This window comes from Mchenga conophoros, linkage group LG13 (assembly GCF_057382185.1).
Source record: "Mchenga conophoros isolate Kocher_MC1m ecotype Shallow Benthic linkage group LG13, M_conophoros_male_GT1.1, whole genome shotgun sequence".
NCBI lineage: Eukaryota > Metazoa > Chordata > Actinopteri > Cichliformes > Cichlidae > Mchenga > Mchenga conophoros.
In genome coordinates, this window is record NC_140538.1 from 19,691,559 (window position 1) to 19,718,040 (window position 26,482).

General features: G+C 38.9%; 1 protein-coding gene and 1 long non-coding RNA gene across 3 annotated transcripts in view; one reads left to right on the plus strand and one right to left on the minus strand.

Moving 5' to 3' along the window:
- Positions 1 to 25,807, plus strand: part of LOC146561211 (DNA primase large subunit-like) — a 38,569-nt gene extending 12,762 nt beyond the window's left edge. For both annotated transcript variants that reach the window (XM_085297083.1, XM_085297082.1), the window contains exons 9-14: positions 474 to 546; positions 787 to 972; positions 9,128 to 9,254; positions 9,440 to 9,522; positions 22,498 to 22,566; positions 24,788 to 25,807. In XM_085297083.1, the coding sequence (XP_085153209.1) occupies positions 474 to 546; positions 787 to 972; positions 9,128 to 9,254; positions 9,440 to 9,522; positions 22,498 to 22,566; positions 24,788 to 25,015 (766 nt within the window). In that variant the 3' untranslated portion in view covers positions 25,016 to 25,807. The remainder of the gene's footprint in view (positions 1 to 473; positions 547 to 786; positions 973 to 9,127; positions 9,255 to 9,439; positions 9,523 to 22,497; positions 22,567 to 24,787) is intronic.
- Positions 13,813 to 19,826, minus strand: LOC146561212 (uncharacterized). Its single transcript, XR_014894845.1, has 2 exons — positions 16,851 to 19,826; positions 13,813 to 16,549 (listed from the first exon to the last, which is right to left on the minus strand). It is a non-coding gene; the product is annotated as an uncharacterized LOC146561212 (long non-coding RNA).
- Positions 25,808 to 26,482: the final 675 nt, after the last annotated feature.

Consider the following 26,482-nt stretch of genomic DNA (forward strand, 5'->3'; position numbering starts at 1 on the left):
GCTGCTTTTCTGGGAGAAAATATTGGATGGTAGTCGTGTTAGTTCACATGGGTAATTACAAGGTAGAGAGACAGTCGCAGTTTTAAGAACAGGGTAAGGGAATAAATGGTATAGATCTTTGAGTTCATAGAAAATATTTTGATTTTGGCTTCTTTTTATTATTTGTAGTCTTGGTTGGACAAAGCAAGACAATTGAAGATGTCATCTTAAGCTGTTATGGGTGTTTGTATAATACTTTTAAATCTGCTGAATGTATCTAAAAAAGATCATTTGAGTTTTCTACTTTAAGTTCCTGGCAAACAGTAAACACTGAATAGACTGGCCAAAAGTACTATAGCATCTACAGGTGCTGTTCAGCCAGGAAAGCTATGATATGAAGCTCCTGGTGCACAGGTTTGAGGCTCTGCTGTCATTGAATCAGCAGATCATTGACAACTACACACGTGTATAATGTATTGTTTTTCTTCTTTTAGTCATGCCTATGTGGGACAGGATTACAGCATCCAGAAGAATGTTGGGAAAATCTCCTTGGATCAGATTGATTCAGTAAGTTGCTTTAAACATCTGTTCTTGAAATTTCTTCGCATGGCAAATTCTTCAAGGTGCCTTTTTGCATAGAAGGGCCTTATTGCTGGTCTGGGGCAGTGAATACAAAAATATGTGGTGTTTAATTTCACTTAATTAATATCCTTTGTACTCCATAGATACAAAATATGTACTTATAGGAAAATATAAATTATATAAGGCATTTCTTCAGGTTTGTCATTAACAATTACCTGCTTACAGCTTTCAGGGAAGTCATTCCCATTGTGTATGAGGCAGCTCCACCAGTCTCTTAGAGAAAACCATCATCTCCGCCACGGAGGTCGGATGCAATACGGTCTCTTCCTCAAAGGTATCGGCCTGTCTTTGGAGCAGGCACTGCAGTTCTGGAAAATGGAGTTCATAAGAGGCAAAGTGGATGCAGACAAGGTAATGTTGATACATTTTAATGCTTTGTAAATGAATATTTTCTGAGTATCTTTAAAACAAGATGTCAACAGATGCCTTCTACCTGCTCTCCTGGTGAAGGGTGGTTCAGTCCATCCTATTCATAATTGGTTCATTGTCAACAAAATGTTATATAACATACAGGCATCACTCGCAGGGCTCGCAAAATCTATCTCAGCCCCCGCCCGTCGGGTTATCATATACCCCGACGGGCGGGGTTGAGATAGATTTTGGTCGCCCGACCGGAGATATCGCTAGCTCCGGGACGTTGGGCTAGCGATTTTGCGAGCCCTGACTCGGTAACCGTTCATCCACCCCAGAAATGATACGGGCTACAGTTTTTTATTTTTTTTATTTTACAGGCTAAATTTGATCCCATTTCAAAACATTCTTGGTTTTTTTTGTTTTTTTACAACATATGATGGTACATATGTTGCTGGAAGTTAAGTAAAATATAGTGATACAGTGATGTCTGAATTTCTCAGACTGAGGGTTTTTGGTCTGGTCTGCTCAACACTTCAGTGGGTGGGGCTGCTTTTATTGGAGATTAAGTGGTTCCATCAAAGCTTTATTGATTGAAGGAAAGTTCACTGGTGTCATTAGGTGCACTCAGTGCTTTGATGAGGCTAATGAAAACTGAAGTGGTTATGAGTTGGGTTATTATGTCTCTCGGTAGGAGACAGACACAGTAAAGACATTAAAATTGTTCTGCATGAAGAAAACGCTCACTCTTTATGTGAGTAAGAGAGAGAAGTGACAGGAGACTCCACATAATGGACCAGCTCAGATAGAACAAATAGAATTTCATGCTGTGGAGTTAAGTAGCTATGAATCATGCTTTTTAGTCTTGCAAGGCTTTAAATATAAATTTATTAGACTATTAATTTTTTTAGATTTTTTTGACTTGACTCTAAAAGTTTGGATATGATCGTGTTGTTTGTGTTATGTTAACAGGGCCGGGGAGATTTGTTTCCCGTGTTGATTCACCATAGTTGCAGATACTTTAGGAGGTGTGATCAGAAAGTTCAGTGGGTTTATTAAAAGCACAAACTATGCTGCTATTCACTTTCAAGGCCATCCTCTTATTTACCTCTGGCTTCCAGCGATATGAACACACTTACTCGCCATGCATGCTGGATTTCCTCTCTGTGTGAAAAATAACAGCCTTTAAAGGTGGAGACTTTGTTGTTGATGTCAATAAACAAGCATATTTTCGAGCGCTTTGTGTTGTACTCACCACAGTTCAAGCCTTCCCTTTGATGCTTTATGCATCAAAGCGCACAAAGTATTTTTGGTTTGCAGCATTGCAGGACTTTGTGATCATACCTCATTTGTTAGATGGGATGTCTCTGAATTGGTCTGGCATGCGTACATCGATTCAGATAAATGTTAAAGCATTTCCTTATCATCTATCAAGAAAATAACTTCTTAATTTCTCTTGTTGTATCAAATTGCTTTTTTAGTTGCCTTTACAGTAAGCACTACAGAATGTGGGAAACCTCCTCACATGCCTCACCTTGTCTGGGCTATCTTAGACGTGAAATATGGCTGCCCTGTGGTTTTTGAGTAGGCTTTTTGTTTTAAAATGCTCCATCCACAGTGTGGGCATTTGGGAATTTCTTGAGATATCACGTTTCCTAAAAGATGCACTCTAATGTTCATTAGATGTGAAAACAATCTCTCCTAAAGTTGGGATCTAAACATATCGGGTTAAGCATACCTTACTCAACCAGTTCTTTGAGTGTGTTTTGCTCTTCCACACTGAACTCACTGTTACACCTTATGACTGTTTGCTGCTCTGTTCCAACCTAATTTAAGAGCTGATTAGTCAGCAATTCTATTCACTTTAATTATATGCACCACTCAACATGCAAAATCCAAAATATTTGTCAGCTTTATTTTCTTTAGATGGGTACCTTTCATTGTCTTGAAGTCTGGAAACCTCTAAATCCTGGTGCGTTTGTTCTAGATTAAAAGATGCATTGAGAAAACGTTTGTTGTGTTAGTTGCAAAAGTACTTGCGAATGAGGTGTTTTTACCTGCTGTCATCAAATCATTTATATTTTATAAGATGTGCAGAAATACTGTGGATCTGACTAATGCTGACATCCATGCAGAGCTCACACATAAGTGGATTGCAGCTTTGAGTGCTCATCAAAAGATACAGTATTAACAGACTCCACAGTAGAGCAGGGCGATATGGCCAAAAATATTTATCACGATATATATTTGAAAATTTGCGATAACGATATAACCGACGATATAATTGATGCGAGACAAAATACAACTCCACAACATTACTAGCGCAAAAAGACAACCTTCCATTTATTTTCACTTAAACAAGAAGCTGGTTTTTATGTACATTAAAGCTTTATAAAAATGTAACAGTGCAAATGCAAATTCCTTGCTGAAAGTTTAACCAAAAGGCATTTCCAGTAGAAACGGGCTGACATATCCTGAGCATAACCATGTATAATATCCACTGAAGTTAAAAAGAGGTGCTTTGCAACATTAAACTGCAGTGTGCAGTACGCATTTTTCGGACCATAAGGTGCACGGGATTATAAGGCACATTAAGTGAAACAAAGCAGTCAGATAAATCAAACTTTATTAAACTCATTCTTCTTGCTTCCTCCACTTCTGTACCATTGATTCATTAATGTTGAATTCTCTGGCAGCTGCTCTATTCCCATGTTGTTGCAGTATATTAATGACTAACCTCGTATTGTGGATGGATTATCTCAGTTGTTCTCCTGACTGAAGTTTGGTCCGTTTACAGCATCCTGCCGTGCGATTGCATTTGTCTCTAACCATGAAGAACCTTCACGTTAACTTTTATAAGTGGAAAAGTGTTAGTGTTCGTCCTCCAGCTTCACTGTTTATGTTATGCTAACATAGCTGTGTCGCTAGCGATCACGTAGCACATCATTATATACCAGCTAGCCCAACTTCAGTAACCCTACAAACGTCACTGCTGTTTAGTTTCCTGTCTTCATTTATGTTGGAAGTGATAGCAGAGCTGTACGTTTGATTTTTTTTTCAGAAATCTCTCAGTCAGAACATGCTATATCATGCTTAGGTAACTAGCGAAACTAGCGAGCTAACTTCCGCTAGCTTCCTGCTAACTTCTAACTCCGTTAAATGTAATAACTTTTGTTTTCATGGATGCCTGGAAGTTGAACTTTATAGTTACACCTGGTAAAGCAGCAATGCTGATCGTTTTATTAAAGATGAAAGAATTTAGACAGTTTTTAACTCTAAGTGATGTTGCAGTGTTCGTTTGACCTGAAGCATACGGAGTTTAGGACCCAGATTACTCCCAGATTTAAGAGCACCTTAGTCCGACAAATATGACAATAACAACGGCCGCTTGCATGTTCTGCAAAAAAATGTGCTTTGTTGTGTATCTGACGGACAAACACCAAACCAGTTCCACATCACGGAAGTTGCACCATTTTTACAAACCAATTCTGGTTCATCTGTTTCACTCAATAATCGGCCATGTGCGTATGAAAACAAAGGCACTGCGCATGCGCGTTTTACTCCCATTCTATCGCGATATTTCATTTTCCTATCGTTGCCTAACATTATACCGGTATTACCGTGAACGGTATAATATGGCCCAGCCCTACTCCACAGCAAGTGCCAAGAAGTGATTGTGCTGAGTTGAATAGACACCTGATGTAGCAGTCTGGTGTGGTTGTCCTTATGGACGGGCCTTGATCCCAGAGCCCTGTAGTCTTTGAATACTAATTTGTAGTAGTAGATCACACGGCTGGCATCCTGGTCGTGTCACCCCAGGTAGCCTGCGCTCTTTCCAGTCTGGGTCATGTTTTGCATCAGCCAGACATTTTGTCCAAGCATGTGGGATTGTCTTGAGCCCCTGTTTCTTGCTGGTGCCTCAGTTGAAAGAGTAATGAGGAAACAGATTACAGGATTCTGACCAGAATGGATACACAAAGATGCACATGGTTGTAGCTGCGTAGAAAGCAGGTGCTTTGTCATTTGTAAGGTTCAAATCTTTTTGCTGCATGGGAAAGACCAGCTTTGCAGAAGCAGGGTGTACATGGGATCAATGGGAGGCTAATGAATTTTAGCAACCCTGATGTCTAATATTAATCGAAGAGACACGAAACTGTTGTTCACTGCTGTTTATTGCATGATTGCAATCCATAAAAGCCACAAAAAGTTGCATGTTTAGGACATACAATTTGATTGGAATTGTAATAGGCATATTTTTTTGGCAATATGTAGTGTTTGTATTCTGGGAACGGTTAATAGGAGTGTTATTAAAAGATGTACTCTGCCATTTCAAATATAGATATTCACTCCAAAAGATAGTTAAAGTAGGGTAATTCTGGTTGGAGAACATACAGATGCATGCATACTAAGGAGATGAAAAGTAAAAATATCACTGAATAATTTGTGGAGCACTCAGAAATAGTTTTGCACTAATGCGAACCATGATTGATGTCAGGATAGCTATTTTAGAGTTTAGTTCAGTGAGGTTTTTTTTTTTTCTTTCTTGAATGCAGATATTTAAATAAGGAATTTTACTTGAGGCATTCCATTCACTTTTTTTAAGCTGTTAATTTACTAACCCTTTACTAACCCTAGTAAAGCAGTCTCAGTGAGAGCCCCATGGTATAGCAGAGCCCTCTTTAGCACCCTGTACAGAGGTGGCTTGGGTCCCGTGTACAAGTTCTCAGAGCAAGTAGCTGTGCACAAAGCTCTGCTCTTCTTCCACAGCAGAGGCAGCAGAATCACGCTGACCAGATCACAGCTCTCTGTGATGTATGTGTTGTGTCAGGGACTGCACTTTGTGCCAGGCTGCACAAAGCTTGCTCATTAGTATGCGACAGGCACAGAGGAAAAAGATGGGAGGCAGCATTGCCAAAAGGGAGGCCCGGAGGAAGAGGCAATGTAATATTAGACTAGAGGGGGAGAGAAAATTGATGAAATCAACTTGATCTATCCATTATTCTTGCTACAGAAGTTGGCCAATTCATTTGGAGGAGTGTCTATTTGTACCACATTTGAGTGTGTTGCATTGCCTTGAGGGGGTTGGCCTGCTTTTAAACTACTTGTTTTTCAAATGTTAACTTAAGGTTAATTAACTTCCACTAACTGACACATTCTTTCATAATGTAGGTTAAACAAATGAGTCATTAGATGACATGTCATATTAACTGCTTTTGGAGATGTGTTACAAATGTGCACCTTGCTGTTTTTATCTCAGTATAATTTAAAAGGAGCCCCACGCTTCTTTGTTGCTACCCCATATTAAATAAATCCTGAGATGATTTTTGTCTTTCTTTCTCTCTTTTTATTCTTTCTTTCTTTCTTTCTTAAACAACATTCAACTCATTAGTAGCATCAGGATGTAGGAATTAATTAGAATTTTTGTGTCTTTTCTCCTCTTGGACCACTATTTTAGCAGCTTGAAAAACTCAATTCCAGACCCAAATTAACAGAATATTTGCCAGTAAATCACATATGTGATGTATAATGTTTAAAAGCCAGATAGTCTGAGACTTTCCTTTATTTTTACTGCTCATGCTGAGTTTAAAAGCTACCCAGTGGCAATATTTTGGTCACAATTCTTCAAAATTTAAATTTATGGGATCTGTCGGTAAAGAATAACAGCCCATGTGTCATGTATTGGTGAAGCTATAATAGGCACCTACTGCAAAAGTTATGACATGGGATAGCAGATATGACACAGGTGCTGCTAATAACATTGTGGCCCTGTGCTTTTAAGGCAGAACGGTCAGCCATGACACTTTTGACAGTGAGACAGCAACACCAGACTCTGAAGCTGAAGAAACCAATGCAACCCCCTCCACACACACACACACACACACACACACACACACACACACACACACACACACACACACACACACACACAGCTTTCCTAGTTTGACATGTCAAAATAGGCTAAAATTAAAAATTCCTTAAAATTCCAACTGTCACAGTGAAGTTTTTTTAAGTCCTCCCATTTAGTTTAAGCTGTTTCATGAGTTACAGATTTTGTGTCTCAGTGACTTTGCTGCTCTAATTTTTCAAATATTTAGTTAAATGCTAATTTTGCGTGAATGACCTTTTTAAAAAGCGATCAATGTCTTCTTTTCTGCAACATCAAACTACTGAACTGCTGCTCCTGCATTTTATAGTCACTCACCTTTATGTTGTAGCTTTTTGGTGTGAAAAGGCCCGTTGTGCAGATTGAAAGGGAAATGTATTATAATGGTATTTAACATGAGAGGGATTGGAGCTATAAGCACATCAGTCACTATGGGCTGAGCCTAAGAAGCCATGCCAAGTTTACACACGCGCACACACACACTCTCACTCACTCTTAAGTAATCCCTTTTGATTGTGACCTAATTCAGGATTTTGTGAATGTGCTGTAGAGTGTGGGGGGATGTTATAGTGATGTAGTCCCATGAGCCAAGATATGCATAAGAGCAGCTTTGGCTCAACTCCATTGAACGCATCTTTTGTAAATTTGCTCAGTTTGGGGGTCAGCTGTATCGGGGTATATCCAGGATTATCTGAAGTGTAGGTTGAGGCAAAACAAAAACATAAAAAAAACACATTTAGAGGGGTTTCATTCACACGCCAGGTTGTGCTTTACCTCAGCTTTGCTGGGACAAATGACTGTTTAGTATGGTTTTTGAGGCTTTATGTCACTTTTAGCCTAGAAATGATTGTTTTTTAAATTCCAGGTAACATCTTGAATATGCTGTAACACTTGTGGAGTTCCCGTGCTTTGTTTTAATAGAGTAAGGGAGTCTTAAATCAGGAAAGACCTCTTATATTTATTATTTGATTTATCGTACTTAAAGAAGGTTTTACAAGTTTTTAAATTGCCACTGCAGCTTGGCACATTAGTAAGTTTGCAGGGTTTTATTGCAACATTAATGTGTTATGATGGGTGCAGTCATGTTGATTGTGTTCTGCCACTGTCAGAGCGCCCTCCCTGTATTTTACAGTCGGATTTTTAAAGGCACGGTCACTGCGATGCATTTTAATGACTGCACAGAATTACTGTGCAATAAAAAGTTCACTGCAAAGATTGTGTAAAATGACCCCCATCAAAAAGTATAACCAGCTAGAAGATGATGAGAAGGATTTCAGAGGTCTGTAATACAGTTCATATGTGTCCTTGACTTTGATCTCCAACTTTTAGGGCAGATCAGGTAAAGGGTTTTCAAGATGTCAAACCAGGATTTGCATAGTTCTGCTGCCTTTAAGCCATTGAACTGTTGAATAAGATATAACAAGACCTGGCTTTATCTGAGTGTAAATTCAGTCTGACTGTACACTTGATGGTTAGTACTAATGCAAAGCTGTAGTATAAATGAAAATATTCATGTTTATGCAGGGCAAAAAACACGATCATTTTCATTGTCAAGAAATCTATCACTATTTTTTTTAAGTCTATAAAATTTAAAGAGTAGTAATTACAGTCCATGTATTCAGCATATCCATCCCATAATATCATCAATTTTCTTAATTTGCTTTCCAGTTTGGGATCATAGGGGGCCTGTCCCAGCTGTCACTGAGCGAAAGGCAGGGTACTACTCTGGGCAGGTCAAAGCTAAAACGACTGGCATGTTGAGCATGTCACCTTCAATAGGTTGAATCCAAAACGCCTGTTACACAATGAACGGCAGACATTCACACAAACAACTGCTGTACTGAAATATAAAATGCTTGCTTTACTTACAGTAAACTCATTAGAGCAGTTTAGAGGATTGAACTGCTCATCTGAGTGTGAGCTGCACATTGAGGATTACAAAAGTGCTGTGTACATTAAACTGTGTTCTGGGGCCTTGTTTTGTTGAATTTAAAATAGACTTCATATTGAATTGAGTCCTTCTACAGGGCAGTGGGCAAAAGTTCTGAGAAAGATGGCCATATTACAGCATCCGTGGTTCAACTATCTCGAGTGTGGCGACACCTCTACAGCAGGTTCTCTCTAATAGCTCTATATTTCATTGAGGAAAACACCCTGTCAAAACTGACATGATGTATGACAATGACTCTTTTCACCCTTACCTTGTCCCTCTTACACTCTCATCCTCACTAATGCCTTTCGCTTCCTCTCTCCTTCTCTCCCTTTCTGTAGTTTGACAAAGCATATGCCTACAGCATCCGCCACATGTTTGGCAAAGAAGGAAAGCGAACAGACTACACCCCCTACAGTTGCATGAAGGTGATTTTATCAAACCCACCCAGCCAAGGAGACCATCATGGTGAGTTGACGGCTGTTGGAAGAAGTGGTTGGTTTGGAAACAGTAACACATTTGTGTTCGCTAAATCTTTGCAAATCTGCAGTTATAGTTTAATGTGCTTTCATGCTCCTTTATTTTCTTCCAACTGTTGAAATTCTTTATTTGCATTTTTTCCCTTTAAATAAAATCCCGCCTTATCTTTGTAGGATGTCCATTCCGTCACAGCGACCCGGAGCTGCTGAAGCAGAAGCTTCAAGTGTACAAAGTGTCTCCCAGTGGAATCAATCAGGTGGGTGCCATCTGTCCACAGTCGGTTTGTCAAATGGTTGAACAGCCCTCTAGCCACAATTCCCTTCTCTGACTGGGGACAGCATGTGGGTTATGTTTCTTCTTCAGTCTCACAAAACTCAGCCAGCAATCTTATTGGATTTATAAAAACTGTCAAAGAAATAATTTAGAAACCACCAAATAGTACTCATGTTAGTAGCCAATGGCAGTTTGTCTTAAATATTGTAAATGCCCCCTGCAGAATAGAGCTTCTTTTGTTTTTGTTTATATATATATATATATATATATATATATATATATAAAAATAAAAAAGAGAGTATTTTTTTGATTAATGTTTTGTTTCCTTTACAATATTATACATTAAAGTATAATATTGTAAAGGAAACAAAACATTAATCAAAAAATTGTTGAAAAACAAATTACAACATTGTATAAAAATTACAATCATCAACTCAAATACTTGGTTCTAATTGAACAGAAATTTCTATGAACTTGTAAGAACTGTGTAGGACATGAATCAGTCTGTGTCAGATCCTGAATTTGAAATTTCCACTGAAGTCACGGGTAAGAGACAAGTGGAACCAAGATCTAGGCCATTTGCTTTTTGAAGTTTGCAAAGACTGCTAAATTTTGCCAGTGGTAGTTCACTCTTTGCAACATAGTACGCTGTTCTAAACAGATTTTTCAGGTTTATTTTTAGTATGTTATTTGCAATTGGTGTTTGTTCTGGGAAAGATATTGCAGACTGAGCAATAATGCATTTCTTGCATTTCTCATGGGTTCTAATGGGGGTTCTGGGTTCTGTTTGTACAGTTATGTTTTTTTTTTATGTTGCCATAGTGACGGGTGACGCCCTCTCGCTGCGACGGTGTGTCCTTCTGGGGTCAGAGGGCGCCCTGTGTGTTGTTGTTGTTGTTGCTGTGCGGTTGCCGCGCTGAGCAGTTAGCTAGCGGCAGTGTTCATCTGCAGATGTGCTCCCTGGCTAGCTCACGGGAAGCAAGACCAAACGACACCTCTGTCTCCTCCTTGTCTGAGCTCGCCACAATATTAAACATATCAGGTCCTGTTAAGGTTCACAATGGAGGAGGGAGAGTACAAACCACTCTTGGTCCAGAGGATCTTGGTCAAACAATGATTTTAATGAACACACGTGTGGGAAGACACTCTGTACGCAGACAGCCAGTAGTCCTCGACTTAATCAAAGCATGAACAGATATTTTATAGCATCAGGGTTTGTTTACTGACGCCCCTTCATGCGTCACCGGTACATTTTATACATAGATCAGATCGACACCAGAATGACTTTTCACCTAGAAGATCATCTTCTATTTTTACGGCTGGTACTTTCCGTTCTTATCTTAAAGTGAATTGTTCCTCTTTTTTGTCTAGACATAACTAATCTCTCCTCTAAATAAGTCTGACTAATGTGTGTGTATGTGTTGACCTCACATGCTCTTTGTGTCACCTCTTAACTGTCTGTGTCTCGTCCTCAAATGCTCTTTCTCAATTCACCTGTTGCAATTCTGACCTTTTACCAGACCAGAAGCTCACTGAGACTATGTGTATGTCTTCTACTAAATAAATGTTTTAACCAAGAACCTCTACTTAAAAGCTTAATATAAAATGATCTGATATATAAGTGTTTTGTAAGCATGTATTGCAATTCCTTCTATGTTCTAGTTTTCCCTCAGCATGGATCATCTAGACACTCTCACTAGATGAAGCTTAAGACCTTTAAAGAACCTGAACATCAACTCAAATAAGCACAGATATGCAATATGTATAAAATAGTTATAACTGCACCTGGAATACAAAGTTAATTTAATACCTGTGTGCATAAAACCTTAAAGCCTTCTTAAAGCTATCTGTTCCATTGTTAAAGCCTCGTCTTAGCCTGCTGCTCAAAATAACTTCCTGCTTTCACTTCTGCATACAACTTCCTGTCAGCCTGCAACTCAGTCTTTCTGAAAGAGACACTGTTTAACCCCTGAATGCAATATAAACTCCAGATTATATTATTAATGCAATGGTAATAATGATGAATATTTAACAATAGCAGTAAAATAATTTCCCTGCTCCACACTCCCTCTCTCGACCTCTGGAACACCAGAGGTCGCAATACATTGTGTCCTCGCTCAGACCCTCTCTGGTGGTCTCGGACCTTGAGATCTCCAGGATCCTCGCCCCTCCTGTGGTCGCCGAGATCGATCTTCTGCAAAGGAAACAAAACACCTTTTCCTGCATCTCCCTAACTCATCCTATTTGGGACTCTTTAATCAAAAGCATGATCCTAATTATGCCCTTAACTTATTGACTTGTATTTATGTATATTCTTCAACGTTCCTCATCACTTTAAAACTCTTTAAGCCCTGCTTTCACGTCCGGTTGCTCGCTCTATTTTCCCTTATCTAATCATCATCATCCTGTGCACAAATTGTCGCTGCTGCAAGTTCCTCTACTCTAAAAGATCCAAAAGAAAACAACCACTTTAATCAATTAAGTTTAAGCATATAAGCAATTACTCCTGTATACATTTCATCATAGCTGAATGCTGCCTTTAAACAACTCCTATGTGTTAACTTCATTTTAACCTCACATTTCCTATGTTATAACCCGTTTTTGGTATAGCCTTTTTATTTCTTTTGCTCCCTTTAATGTAACAATACCTTCTAATTCTAATTTATCAGACTTAACCAAAATATATGCTTTCCTTCCTCTTTGGTCCTTCTTTAAATTCAGTTAAAAGCTAAATGAATTTAAGGCCTTTTGCCTGGAGTCAATACTGTCATGTGTGTTTCTTAACTCTGTGTCTGTAAGCGTGTGCAATCCTTCAATGACTTCAATAACTCATATCAAAAAATGCAATATGTATAAAAATCATTTCTATTTACAAGCTCTCCCCTTTATCCTAAAAATACCTCCTATATAATATCTGTATGTGTAAGCCTACATTATAACCACTACTTCTAGAAATCAAAAAGAAATCAAAGCTGTTCTACTCCTTCAACCCTCACTAATTTTCCCTCTAAGACTTATTCACAGCTTTGAAAAACCGGCATTGTATCTTCTAAACAGGATTCAGTTCTGTCATGGTCCTGGGCCATGTTGGCCCAGTATTCTTGGTTCCTTGTATTTTCGCTCCTTATTTAGGCCAGGTTTTCTGAGGTGTCCTGTTGTGGTGTTCCCTAAGTGTTTTTTCCCTTTGTGACTCTTACCCCCTTGTGCCCTTCTGTGTATTTATGAGCTCTCGTCTCTCTTTGTGTTTATTCCATGTTTCCCCCAGCCTGTTATGTCTGTGTTCTCCCCGTGCTTTCTCTCCTCCTGTCTGAACCTCTGTGTACTTCCTGTTTTACTTTGACAGTCTCTCGTCAGTATGCGTAATGTTGTGTCCACTCCTGCCCTGTCTCGTTATGTTTATCAGTGTCACCTGTGTTCCCCACCTGTGTGTAATCTCCCTGTGTTCTCTGTGTGTATTTAAGTTGTGTCTTCTGTTATTCTAGTTGCTGGTTCGTCTGTCTTGTTTCCCCTCGGTCTCCCTGCGTCACTTGTGTATTTCCCCGGACCTCCCTGCATCCTCGTTTCTGGTTTGTGTTATTAGCTCACCCAGTTTAGGTTTCCGGTTTCTTGTTTTTCCACCAGTACAGTTTTGTGCCCACCGTTGTAAATAAATATTCACCTGCACCAGAGCTGCCGCCTTTTGGGTCCTTTTCTACAACTCCACACGGCTTGGCCCGCAAACCGTGACAAGTTCACTTTTAATCCTTTAACCTTAACTTAAAAATAACAGTTTCAGTTTTACCATATCCAAATGATCAAAAACCCCAAAAGTCCTAAAATGATCCTAAATTATTAAACAATTAAATTAATAAACCCTAAACCCCCCTTTATCTTGATACATTTCATGTGTCAAGATACTATACAAAACTAAAAATGCTCAGTTTTCCCCCACTCATGTTCCAATCTATGTCATAAAAATAAACTTAAAACAGAACAATTATCAGTCATGTGTTTCTTCAATTAATGGTAACTGAGTTACATCAAAATGTTTCCCCTTTAACATTTGGCATTCTCCCAACAATATACTATAATCCCATAATCTAACCCCAGTCAACAAATTTTCTCTGGTAAAAACAATTGTTTGTCCACATTAATTCATCCTCACTCACATGCAGTCACACATTCACTCACATGCAGTCACACCATGTATTTGCTGATAGTGGAGCTTCCCGCGTCAGATTCTCCACCCTCAGCAAAATGAGCTCAGTCATTTTTTATTTTCCATAGGAAAATATTTCTTTATGCTTTTGGACTGGATTGACTCGCATAAAATCCTTTTTACAGGGACTTACGACCTGAATCGTCCCCAGGTAGCTTTTTCCTCAGCCAATTGTAATCTGGAAAGCCGCCTTATATTTGCTCTTCCCGAGAATTTTCAGCGCCGTTATTCACTGTTGCAGGCCTGCTTAAAACAGAAATGAAAAAATAGAGCTGATTGTTAGCTCATAAAAACAAAACAAAATCACCTGACAGGTTTTCTTTAAGTGCACTGTTACAAAATAATGGGCCCCTCCCAGACATGTCCATGTTTCCTAAAACTCCCTCTATTAAAAACAAAAACACCAACCCAAACCTAACTGACAAAATCAACCCATCACCACAACAACCTCAACAACCTTAAACGCACAAAAGTTTTGCCACCACATAATTTCGCCTCCTCAATACACCGAAAGTCTCATTAAAACCACACAATTTGCACACAAAAATCACCCCCTTATGCTCTTAAATTCAGCATAAGACCCCTTACGACATCATATAATCACTAAACTAAAATTCCCTACCCCAATCTGCACTTCTCGTCTGCCATGCTTCCTCTTCTGAAAGTCACTTCCTCAGTCACACACATACAGGAAGCTCCTACGTCACCACTCACTCCAGCTAATGTGCATACTGAGTCATCTCTCAAAAAGCTGTAACAACAGAAACATATGTTTAAACATTCCCAACTCATTAAATCATTTTATTTCTTTCTACAGTGATCACTGGTTTTGATCACTCAGTACAAGAGAGCACTCCTAAGTCACTCTTTTTAAAACTACTTTAATCACTTTTTGTTTACATAACTCACTCCCTTTGTCATATGGCTTCTTCTATTCCTCAATTACAAACTCAAATGCATTTTATTAAACATTCACACCATTGTATCATTCATACAAAATAGCAAGCTGTTCTTCATTGCATATGTTTGTGTTCTTAGTAGAGATGGCACGATACCACTTTTTTATGTCCGATACCGATACCGATATCATAAATTTGGATATCTGCCGATACCGATATGAATCCGATATAGTGTTTTTTAATCAACAAAACTGTTTTTTAAAATATCTTGCTGCATTTTGCAAGTCTGCAAGTTCATACTCAAGTTTAAAACAACAACTACACTAAAGCTATTCTGTTATACCTGTATACAAAAAAAATATTTCATAGTTCAGCAATACTGATCAATCTAATAAACTTAGACCTACACCATCCTCCCTATTCTGGTATTTTAAAGAGTACTTAGCGTAAATATTAAGCAACCTAACTAATAGGGTTCCAACTCCCAGCAACAACAAAAATAAATAAATAAAAAATAGGGAACCACCCCTCACGCTCCACCTCATGATGCTTAATCGACGTAATCAACCTTAATTTGATGCAGTGTGAAAAAAAAATGCACAGAAATCAATTCTTTTTCAAGAAATATTAAATAGATTCAACATCTTTCTTCAACAAAATTGCAGACTGCACAGATGGTACCTTCCCAAAGTAAAAAGTACTATAGCTTACTAGGGTATATATTAGACTTAATAGTCACTATATACAGTAATTGACTTCTATTCATTTTACATCAAATTAAAACTTTGGGTGTCAGATAATTATTTATTAAAAGCTCGACATTTTAAATGAGAATAAGAAAGAAAAGTATGTCTTTGTGCCCCCTTTTCCCAGTTAATGCCCTATCGGCCCCCCTGGCTAAACTTTGCTAGATCCGCCCCTGCACAGTTACCAGCGTCAGCTACATAGAAAAAGATCCTGGAGTAGAAAGTAATATTAAATAAATTCTAACAACAGCTTATCAAGCTTAAACGTGCTGCTGTTGTTCAGCCGCTGGTTTCCTCTTTCTGGTGCAAAGTGGACCAAAAACAAACAAGAGAGACAGACTCGCGACAGAAAAGCCGATCAGCTGATCATTTAAGCAGTTTCATGATTGAAGTAGCAGCCGGAGAGCGAGAGGCAGTCGCTCATTAAGCTTAACGTGGGAATGCTTTACAAACATTCAGAGATGGACTTACACACGTGCTTTACTTCTCTCGGGGATAACTTTGTCGGAGATGAAATGCCAGGTTGCTAGCGAAGCTCCAAATGCTATCCAGACCACCGACAGGTCCCGCATGCCACAGCTGCTCTATCACGTGACGCATACTGCTCCGACTGCTAACGTTCTGAGGTGAGTTACGGTGTGTTGCAAGTTTTGTGAGGTGCTTTCGTGATATTTAATGGATCGGATTACATTTTTTATTTTTCTCCGATATCCGATCCAGTAATTTAGGTCAGTATCGGACCGATACCGATACGTAATATCGGATCGGTCCATCTCTAGTTCTTAGCCAGGTTTAATCTGTATCTATGCATTAATCTCCATGAGCTTGTCTTGTCTTCATAAGGTTAATGCATTTTCTGCTTGTGTATGTGAATTTGCATATGTTGCTTTTGCAGTGTGTCAGACTCCTGCACAATTCTCCACTTAAGCCGTCAGTTTCTTTCCCAAATCTGCTAACCCAAATTCTAAGTTCCCACCTTATTAACACCATTCCTGCTCCTTAGCCAGAAGTTAGGGCCCACTTGTCATGTTTATGGAGACATGGCGCTGTAAACAATTCAACCAGAAACTTGCCTTGGCATGTCCAGTCAAGTTAACCTACAGGTTTCTTCCGACCGCTGCACGTGGAAAATTGATCCAGATCTGTTTCGCCCCTATAGAAACACAACTGAGACATTTTCATTATTTTCATATATACTTAAACTACCCGTTTCCCTTTGTCTGGTCAGAAATCCCAACTTATGTCATGTATATACGTGTAAGCAGGTCTTCATTGCTTTTCCTATGTATTTTGTTAATGTTCAGTGAGTGTAAGCTGCTTTCTTCATTGCCTCTATATGTTATAGTCAGGTTTAATTCATGCATCTTTTCTCTGATTTCTTAATTCAAAACTATCTCACTTCTGATTCTTTCCAGAAATAATTTCACATGTAACACTTTGTGTATGTGTGTTTTCTATTCTTGTTTACCTCTTTGTTTGTGACGGTGGACATCTCTAAACCATCATGAGTTCAGGCTTTCATTTCAATCCAATTACACCCTGTATTCTCACAGTCGAACTCGTCCGGCTTCGCCTCTCACTGGTCACTGTCCTCTTCTCTCAGTGTCCTTTTGTTGTCTTGAATTCCAGCAAACACAGTCTGTTTCTTCTCTGTTTCTCTTCAGTATTTTCCTTTTGGATCAAGTCCCAGCCTGGCAAAATACCACATTCAGTGCCTTTAAACAGTCATGTCACACTGTTCTTACCAGCCTGCTGCCCACCGTGCATGTTTCATCACGTGGTTTCTTCTTTTCTGTTGATCCTCTCAGTCATCTCTTTCAAGATTACTCCAAGCATGGCAAATCTGACAATCAATGTCCAGTGCTTTCCACAGCTCACTGTCCCACTGTTCAACTGCCCAGCCTGTAATTTACAGTACATGTTTCCACCTCGTGGTTCCTTACATGCTGCTGCTGGTGTCGTCAGTGTGGTTTCCGTTGCACTGTCTTTTGCCTGCTATTAATTCTTCTCAAGTCCACGATGTTCTGTCGGTCTTCATCAGGAGATTAACTGTCCTTTGAGCTTCTTCTCAGGATGGGGACAAGTGCGAGGTCAAGCTGTAAAATTTTAAGCCAAAATCTGGCCTGTTTTCTCCCAATTATGCTACTCTAGTGGTTTTGGCGCCGTACTCAAAATTCCAGGTTGAGAGAAGTCCACCTTTATTTATCTGTAATCTGTGTTAACACACTAAAACATACAATTAATATCCTTTTCATTTCTTTTCTCAAAACCTCCATTCGCTTTATCTGCCTAGAGTTTAGCTCATCTGTTTCTCTCTCTGGGTGCTCACTCGTCACCTTATATGGGCATGCAAACTTCCTGTCACCCACACCATTTCCTGTTACACACACACAGCACGCAGCTGCTCTGCTGTTTCTCCAGGCTAATCAAACTTATTTTGTATTTACAATCTACAAACCCTCTGTAATTCTACTAACTTTTGATCTAAAATGTAGCCTCATTCACACAATGATTTCATAATCCTCTCACACACACACCTTTTAAATAAACTAAACTCTTATAACATCACTCATGCATCTCTTAAATTAAAAACACTTTCAAACTTTAAAACATCCTACTTTAGATCACCCAAGAAATACCTCTCACACCTTTATTCATCATTCAAAACCTTCTAGTCACCGCATTCACACAAGAAATTGAAAAAATAAAACACACCAGCAACTATTGCTGGAGAGAAGTTACTACTGAAAGTAATATGTTAATCTTAAGTATACACAGTGCACTCAATATATTTATATATCTACATCCAACTTCAGTCAATTACTATACATCCCCTACGGCAACTCAAAACTTTATTTATAGTCCTCTAATAAACATGAATGGCATTTTAAACACACACTCAACAATGTTTGCAGCAGTATTTGTAAAACCAACGGTGGCTTAAACAGTTCACTGCTTACTCATTTGCATTTTCACACTCACACACACCGTCTAAAAATAGCAGCAGGCAGTCAGTGCATTACTGACTCAACACACAGAGATCTCTCACACCAAATTTTCTTATTCTATATTACAACGACGTCTTATATTTACAACCACTGTCAGATCTGTCAGCTTTAGCGCCTACACAATTTCGACAAATTTAAAATAACCGCCCAGCGGATAAACTCCCTGAGTTTTTTTGCGACCAATTAACCAGTATCAAGACTTTAACTGTTTCTGGCCTCATCTCTAAAATCCCTAACTCAATTTAAAAGCGTCAACCAACCCAAACTTTGAAGTTTTAGGTTAAAGTTACACGCCCGAAGTCCAACTTCTTCTGACCAAAAAAGCGCAGGTACCGTTCCAAACGGTAAGGAGACTCTAACTCCTAGCTTAATTCCAGGATGCCCTGTACCCCACAGTTAAGCCAAACTGAACTAACCCTGTTCGCCGACAGGTCAATGTCGCGCGTCCACGACAAGGAGGGAGCGTAACCTCCGGGCTCTGCGCTTCCTAGCAGACTCGAACTGCCGTTCTAGAATAATTTATAATACTTTGAAACAACAATCAACACCCGAAACAAGTGTATAACTGAGGCAGGTGCAACCTAGTGGTCAATGGAGACTCCAACTCACAAAATGACCGCTCAGGTCCACTCTTATGACCAAATTTGGACTCTAACCAACACAATAACCAATTCCCTACCAAACTACTTGAGACTCGAACTCAATTTCTTTGGGACTTCAACCCAGTATTTAAACTTTTCCTGGCAGACTCCAACTGCTCCCGCAGACTCTAACTGCTTTCATTTCTTCTTAGCAGAACTCTAACTGCATCAACTCATGAGATTTTCATCAAAATCAAAACAGACATCCACCAGTAACTTCAGTGAGTAGACTTAAATTTTATCATGTCCAATTTGGCACACTTTGGAAATAATTCAACAGGTAGTGCCTTACCTTTTGGATAAGCCGGCTTATGCCCACTCACTTCGACCACTGGAATTCATGTCTGCCCGTCAGACCACCTCAGAGACCACCAAATTTCTCCATCTAAACCTCCAATCCTCCCTCCTCAACCACCGGACGAAGCCCCCAAATGTTAAGGTTCACAATGGAGGAGGGAGAGTACAAACCACTCTTGGTCCAGAGGATCTTGGTCCAACAATGATTTTAATGAACACACGTGTGGGAAGACACTCTGTACGCAGACAGCCAGTAGTCCTCGACTTAATCAAAGCATGAACAGATATTTTATAGCATCAGGGTTTGTTTACTGACGCCCCTTCATGCGTCACCGGTACATTTTATACATAGATCAGATCAACACCAGAATGACTTTTCACCTAGAAGATCATCTTCTATTTTTACGGCTGGTACTTTCCGTTCTTATCTTAAAGTGAATTGTTCCTCTTTTTTGTCTAGACATAACTAATCTCTCCTCTAAATAAGTCTGACTAATGTGTGTGTGTATGTGTTGACCTCACATGCTCTTTGTGTCACCTCTTAACTGTCTGTGTCTCGTCCTCAAATGCTCTTTCTCAATTCACCTGTTGCACTTCTGACCTTTTTACCAGACCAGAAGCTCACTGAGACTATGTGTATGTCTTCTACTAAATAAATGTTTTAACCAAGAACCTCTACTTAAAAGCTTAATATAAAATGATCTGATATATAAGTGTTTTGTAAGCATGTATTGCAATTCCTTCTATGTTCTAGTTTTCCCTCAGCATGGATCATCTAGACACTCTCACTAGATGAAGCTTAAGACCTTTAAAGAACCTGAACATCAACTCAAATAAGCACAGATATGCAATATGTATAAAATAGTTATAACTGCACCTGGAATACAAAGTTAATTTAATACCTGTGTGCATAAAACCTTAAAGCCTTCTTAAAGCTATCTGTTACATTGTTAAAGCCTCGTCTTAGCCTGCTGCTCAAAATAACTTCCTGCTTTCACTTCTGCATACAACTTCCTGTCAGCCTGCAACTCAGTCTTTCTGAAAGAGACACTGTTTAACCCCTGAATGCAATATAAACTCCAGATTATATTATTAATGCAATGGTAATAATGATGAATATTTAACAATAGCAGTAAAATAATTTCCCTGCTCCACAGTCCCCATAAGGAGAATCATGTGCTAACGGCTGTCTAAATGACTCGGGTAAAGTTTGTAGCATGCTTGTTGTTTTCGTCTGCTTCCACTTGTCTTTGCACTAGGATGATGTCGGCGTAAATGTGCAGTCATATTCGTTGTGTTCCCACTAGTGCTGTCAGCGTTAATCTCGTTGAAATGACCTTAACGCCACAACACGGCAAATCTCCGTTAACGAGCTACCCCTGATCGCCCCGTGCGTAGGGCTAGACGGCCAACACGTTAACGAGCTAACTGCGCTAACACACTAGTTCCCACCCATGTAATTGATCATTGCATGGCACATCCAACATACTGTCTTACTTTAGTCCATGACGCGCTTACCTTCAGGGTCATACGTCACATGAAAACCAAAATAATTCCAAACGCCAAATCTGAATGAGGGTGGGGGAGGTTCAATTTGCCATGTTGCAAAGAGAGCTTAACTTCTGTCTCGCTAGCTTGCCCTGCGCTCTTCCTTCTTACAATGCTGTCTGTGTTGAACGCTCAGTGGATCTGCGCTCGACAGTGCAGCCTAGGCGGAGTAGTCGAACGCAGATTCACTGAGCGCTCAACACAGACAGCATCGTCAGAAGGAAAGTTGATAAAATAAATTACAAATTTTGTATTGTTCGATACATATGCGTACCGAACCGAAAGCACTGTATCGAACGGTTCAATATCGATACGAGTATCGTTGCACCCCTAACACATATATATATATATATATATGGACTGGTCTCTGGGCTTTAATCACTTGACCCTACCTACATTATCACCTTTTTTGTCACACATCTGATCGGGACAAGCTAATGCCATGTGGTACAGCTTTGATTTGGAGCAGTTTTACACAGAAAGATCAGTACAGGTAAATACAACTACATATACATATTTTGAGTTTTACTGATAATAAACAGTCTTCTAAAAATTGCTGAACCCTTTCAGCGGGGAGATGGTGTGCAGATTGCTTACAAAAAAGGTGAAAAACTAATATACAAGTCAATAATTTATGGCAATCTGTGCAGCATTTGTAGAGACGTTTGGGTATATATTCACACATGAGGTTTTGTGAATATAAAAGAGATTTATTTCTGAGAGACCAAAAAGGTAAAGATAACTAAGGCTGTAATAGTATCACGAAATGTCTTGTGAATCTAAGACGTTGTTCTATAATCCCAGAGGAACCTTCAGAAATAAACCTCACAAAATAAAAGCCTTACCATAATAACACAGCTTGTATTGTTCCTATATTATCCATCATTTGTGTGCATTTTAGCAAATGCTCCTCATATTCCACTAAGCAAACTAAAGCTCTGATAAAAACGGCAAAGTCTGACTGAAACGGTGCGTAGCTCGACACTGATCTAACCCCAGCCTCAGTGTTTAGCATGCTGGTGGCAGTTTCATGCTGGAGGCAGCCTTCAGGAATCTGGGGAATAATGAAGGAACTAATTTCAGGCAGACTCCTCAGAAGTGTCTCTCTCCTAGTGAGTACTGATAACTTGGGATTTTTCTTTTTTCAGCAGGTCACTCACCCCGAGTATGCAGTCTCACTGCACACTACAGTGGCTTTATTACCAGAACGTTGCCGTTCTTATGTGACCCAGTAAAAAGTTGGGCTGCAGGCTGGGTGTTCACCCTCTCCCTTTTCCGCTTTGTAGAGCTTCAGAAGGCAAAAAAAAAAAAAATCCCCCAAAATTGAGATCTGTAATCATTGCCACTGGTTATTCTCCAAAGAGCTGACCCAGGGCATGAATATTTAGATTAGCCTAAATATGTATGTGATCTGTTTTTATTAGGTTTGAAGAGATTTTTTGAAGGATGTATTCACTTCTGTCATGATGATTTACTAAAAAAAAGAAATGTGTAAAGTCATTTTAAATAGAGGGCGGGGGAAGTAAAAATTGGCAACAGTATTCTCTGTAGAGTTGCTGTATCAGTATCTAAGGTGTAGAAGTTTAACCTTAATTTTTGTGAACTGTGCCTTTTGTTGCAGATCCTGGAGCTGGTTAAAGGAATGCACTACCAGCTGGCATGCCAGAAATACTTTGAGCTGACACACAATGTAAGTGGAGTCATTTGATGCAGGGAGTAAGCAGGGGTACCTGTGTCAGAGGCAGGGGTTTGGTCCTTGCATCTCATGCATGAAGGCTCAGGAGAGACCCAAAACTGTCATCCCATCCATCATTAGCAGTCTGTCACAGCCGCTTAATTTTCATAGGTTTATTATAGCATTCCAATCTATTTTGCCTCCCTGTGGATGCTTATTTAATTTAAGCTGTTTTATGTGCGTGAGTCATCATCCTGTTCAGTCAGCAAAGCTAGGACTGAAAGTGACAACACATTTTCTTGTTACTGCAGATTGTTCAGGTCATTCAGCTGGAGTTTGCACACATGGATGCACTGCATTTACACAGCTTTTGGTGTAGTGTGAATGGACAGTAGAGGTCAGTTCATTCATTCTAATGACCAGCAGGGGGCAACGCCTCTGGCTTCAGGAACAAGTCAAACTTTACATCTAATCCTACCTTAATAAACACTTTAATACTGAGTCTATCCTCTTAAGCACATCTTTACATATACTTATATTATACTAAGATTAACAGCAAGGTATGAGTCAGGATGTGGCAGCTTCATGTTTGACATTTGACTCGGTGCGTAATGAGAAGATCCAGGCCTCACATGAGGCCTAAAACCACTAGCTCACAAACCAACAGGTGATTGTGTTCAGTTTCAAAAGGAAGGCATCACTACAATTAATGCTGATAGGGGAAAATGACTCATTGCACTTTTAGTAAGGTAACTATTTAGTGTTATTACAAGTTCCTATCCTTATTTAAATGGACTCAATGTATACAAATGTACACTACATGAATTTAGATAGATTTTTAAAATTCAGTCTTTCTGTCAGTGATTTATATCTCTTCACTCTACTAAAGCAGTATAAACGAAACAATGGTCTGCTGGGTTTGGGATGTGAATCCCTGTGTGTATTGCTGAGTACATTAATAGTACATCTAGTAGTACAATTCAGCATGGTCTTAATTTAAACCATAGATCCATTAGCCTGTGTTTATCATGTTACATGTCAATCTTAAATCTGTAGATTTCCAGGACTTTACATTCATATCTTCTTTTTAAAAAATAATGTCAATTATTTTTATTTCAATATACATTAGAACTCTAATTTACTCTAATTTGCTAAAGATTGACTTACTTAGTCTATTTTGTGCCTTATCTTTTTGCTGCTCATTATAGGAAGATTTTTACATATTGAAAATCTTACCACTTGAAACAGTTACTACTGGTAAAATATATCTTTGCTGTCATTATTATCCGTATAATTAAGTAGTGCAACAAAATTTGATTCACTGATATAAACTGTGCTGGTGTTGAACATCTGCTCTGATGTTCCTTTTGTGGGGAAAATTCCCAGGGCTATTTGGGTTGTTTATTGTTTTTTTTATTTAGAATTTGTGGGTCACTTGTTTAGTTAAAGTCATTACATGTACATTTATTTTCTCCAGGCAAACAAATAATAAAATAGCAAACAGTATGTTTTGCAGTCATGTGTAAAATAAATTTATTTGCCTCACATGGCAATATACAGACTGAATGCACATTTTAAATTTTTATCATCCCAACAACTCAAAAAAAAAATGTTAGGAGCTGACGGACTAGCATTTAGGTCTACTACTTGCAGATACCTTAAAATACTATTAAAAGGAAGGCCGGTACTCTAGTGGTTCAATAGGTACGAATAGCCAGTGAAATATCTCCTTGGTAACTGAAGATGCTGACACGCTGTTTGGGTATTTTAAATCATTTACTTTTTCCACATTGAAATGTTTTGAAAACATCAATCAAATTACTTAATTATTTTAAAAAAATCGCAGAAAAGGTCACAGAAAGAGAATTTGTATTCCATCCACTAATTGATTAATGGATTTTTTACTCATCATGAATGATTTTGACATTTTTATTTCCTGAAAGGCCATTTCATCTTTTCACTGTGCTCCGATAGAATAGTTAGCAGGTGACTTTGCGCACTAATGTGGCTGTGAAAGCCTCCTGTCCTCATTAGTAAATAGTTAGTAAATTAGTAAACCATTGCACATCCCCCTTACTGACGGAGATGCTAAATGACCGTCTTATAAAAGGTGACATTTTATTGAATCAGTCAATCATTGCCCTAGCAACCTGCCACTTTTGTGAAAACTAAACCTGCTGTTCTTACTATCTCCTGACCTTCCTTCTCCTGTGGTTTCTCTTTTTTTTATTAACAGATTGAAGACTCATCTTTCTCACTCAATCACCCTAACCAGTACTTTCTGGAGAGCCAGAAACTTCTGGGTGGAGGCAAGGACATAAAGAGAGAGATGGATGCTCCGCAGAGGTCACAGGAAAACTCCGCCTCCAAAGGATCAACCGGAACTCAAGAGGTGGCAGCAAACACCTCCCAACATTTGGCCGAGATGACAGAAGATTTGGAATCTTTCTTTCAAGAGGCCTGATTCTCAAATGTTTAAATACACATACAAATAATTCTGTATCTCTGGACATGCTCTGAATTCTGCTGAATCTTACAAATTCCCTAAACTTCAACTTTAAGTATTAAAGTTGAAAATCTGTCTTTCAGTCTTTTAATTCCAGCATAGCAGACTTTGGGAGAAAAAGTGAAGAAAATTAAAGGAGTGCACCACAGTGCTCATGGAAAGGAAAAATAGAAAGATTATGACCAAAAATAACATTAAAAAAATCTATAATTGAAACAGTAAGCTTTTGTATTTTGTCTAAAAATGTTTTTTTTCTATTTTCTTTATTGCAGGTTTTGATTCAACCTTTCAAAAATTCACACAGACGTTTCTTTTTTTCCGCTGTATGATATTCTTTGCTCACATGTCCGTGATCCTGCATTTATTTCTGCCTAACCATGCGTTAAAACTGCTCTCTTGGTTTGTTTTCCTTCTTTGTTTTTACTCTGGTCTGAACTCAGATGGCTTATATTCTCAGTGCACAGTATTTTGGCAGAGACATGGTTTGGGGGTTGATGACTAGAACATTTCCCAGCTGTCTCAAAAACAATGTCATTGTATTTGCTGGCAGCAGTGTGGATGAATGGTGGCAGGAGGGCAGATGAAAATAAACAATTTCCACACTTGTATTATGCTGCCTTGGAATATTGCCTCCTAGTGCACAATGCAATTTATTCAAAGCATACGTGGTCAAGAGATATTTCCTCACTTTCCTCTTGAGCCTCAGTTCAATAATTTGTTTAAAAAAAATAAAAAGGTGGCTGTCTAAAAGTCTTAACCTTTTTGTGCTGCTGTGGAATTAGCAACACAGACTCCTCCAATCTCGGTTCTTTAGGAGGTACAGTTTTGTGCTCTTATCTCCCCTCATACTATGCACTTTACCAGACTGCTAACTTTGGATCCAATTAGAGGGACAGCAGTGTTAGTTTATGAATGTAAATGCATTTTTCAGGAGGCTGGAGGAAACATTTGGGTCATTTTGTGGAAACCTCAATCTGTAATTTAATCATAGATGAATTTAAGACAAATGTCCCTGATGATGACCAAAACATTATTTGTACCATTAATGCACATTTCTGTTTCACGACTTCCTGTGGCATATGCAAAGCATCCTGCATCAGTGTCTCTCACTTTAAACATCAGAGCGCCCGAGCTGCACATGGCTGGAATTAAATTAGGTCTTAAAATCCAAGCATGGTGCTTGACATGGAGAGGATTTATTCAGTGTAATAAGGCAACTGGATAACAGTGCACAGCCGGGCTGCTGTCAGCAAGAAACCCTTGATGTTTAATATTTGGTGGAGCATGACTACATCTGACAAAGCTGGCACTTTCTTAGACTGTGGGCAGGCACTTGACTAGGACTGTTTATCTCCTTCAAATGGATTTACAATCATTAGTCATGAACTTGCTTTCGTTGTGTGATTTCTTCTCTTCCTGTAGTCA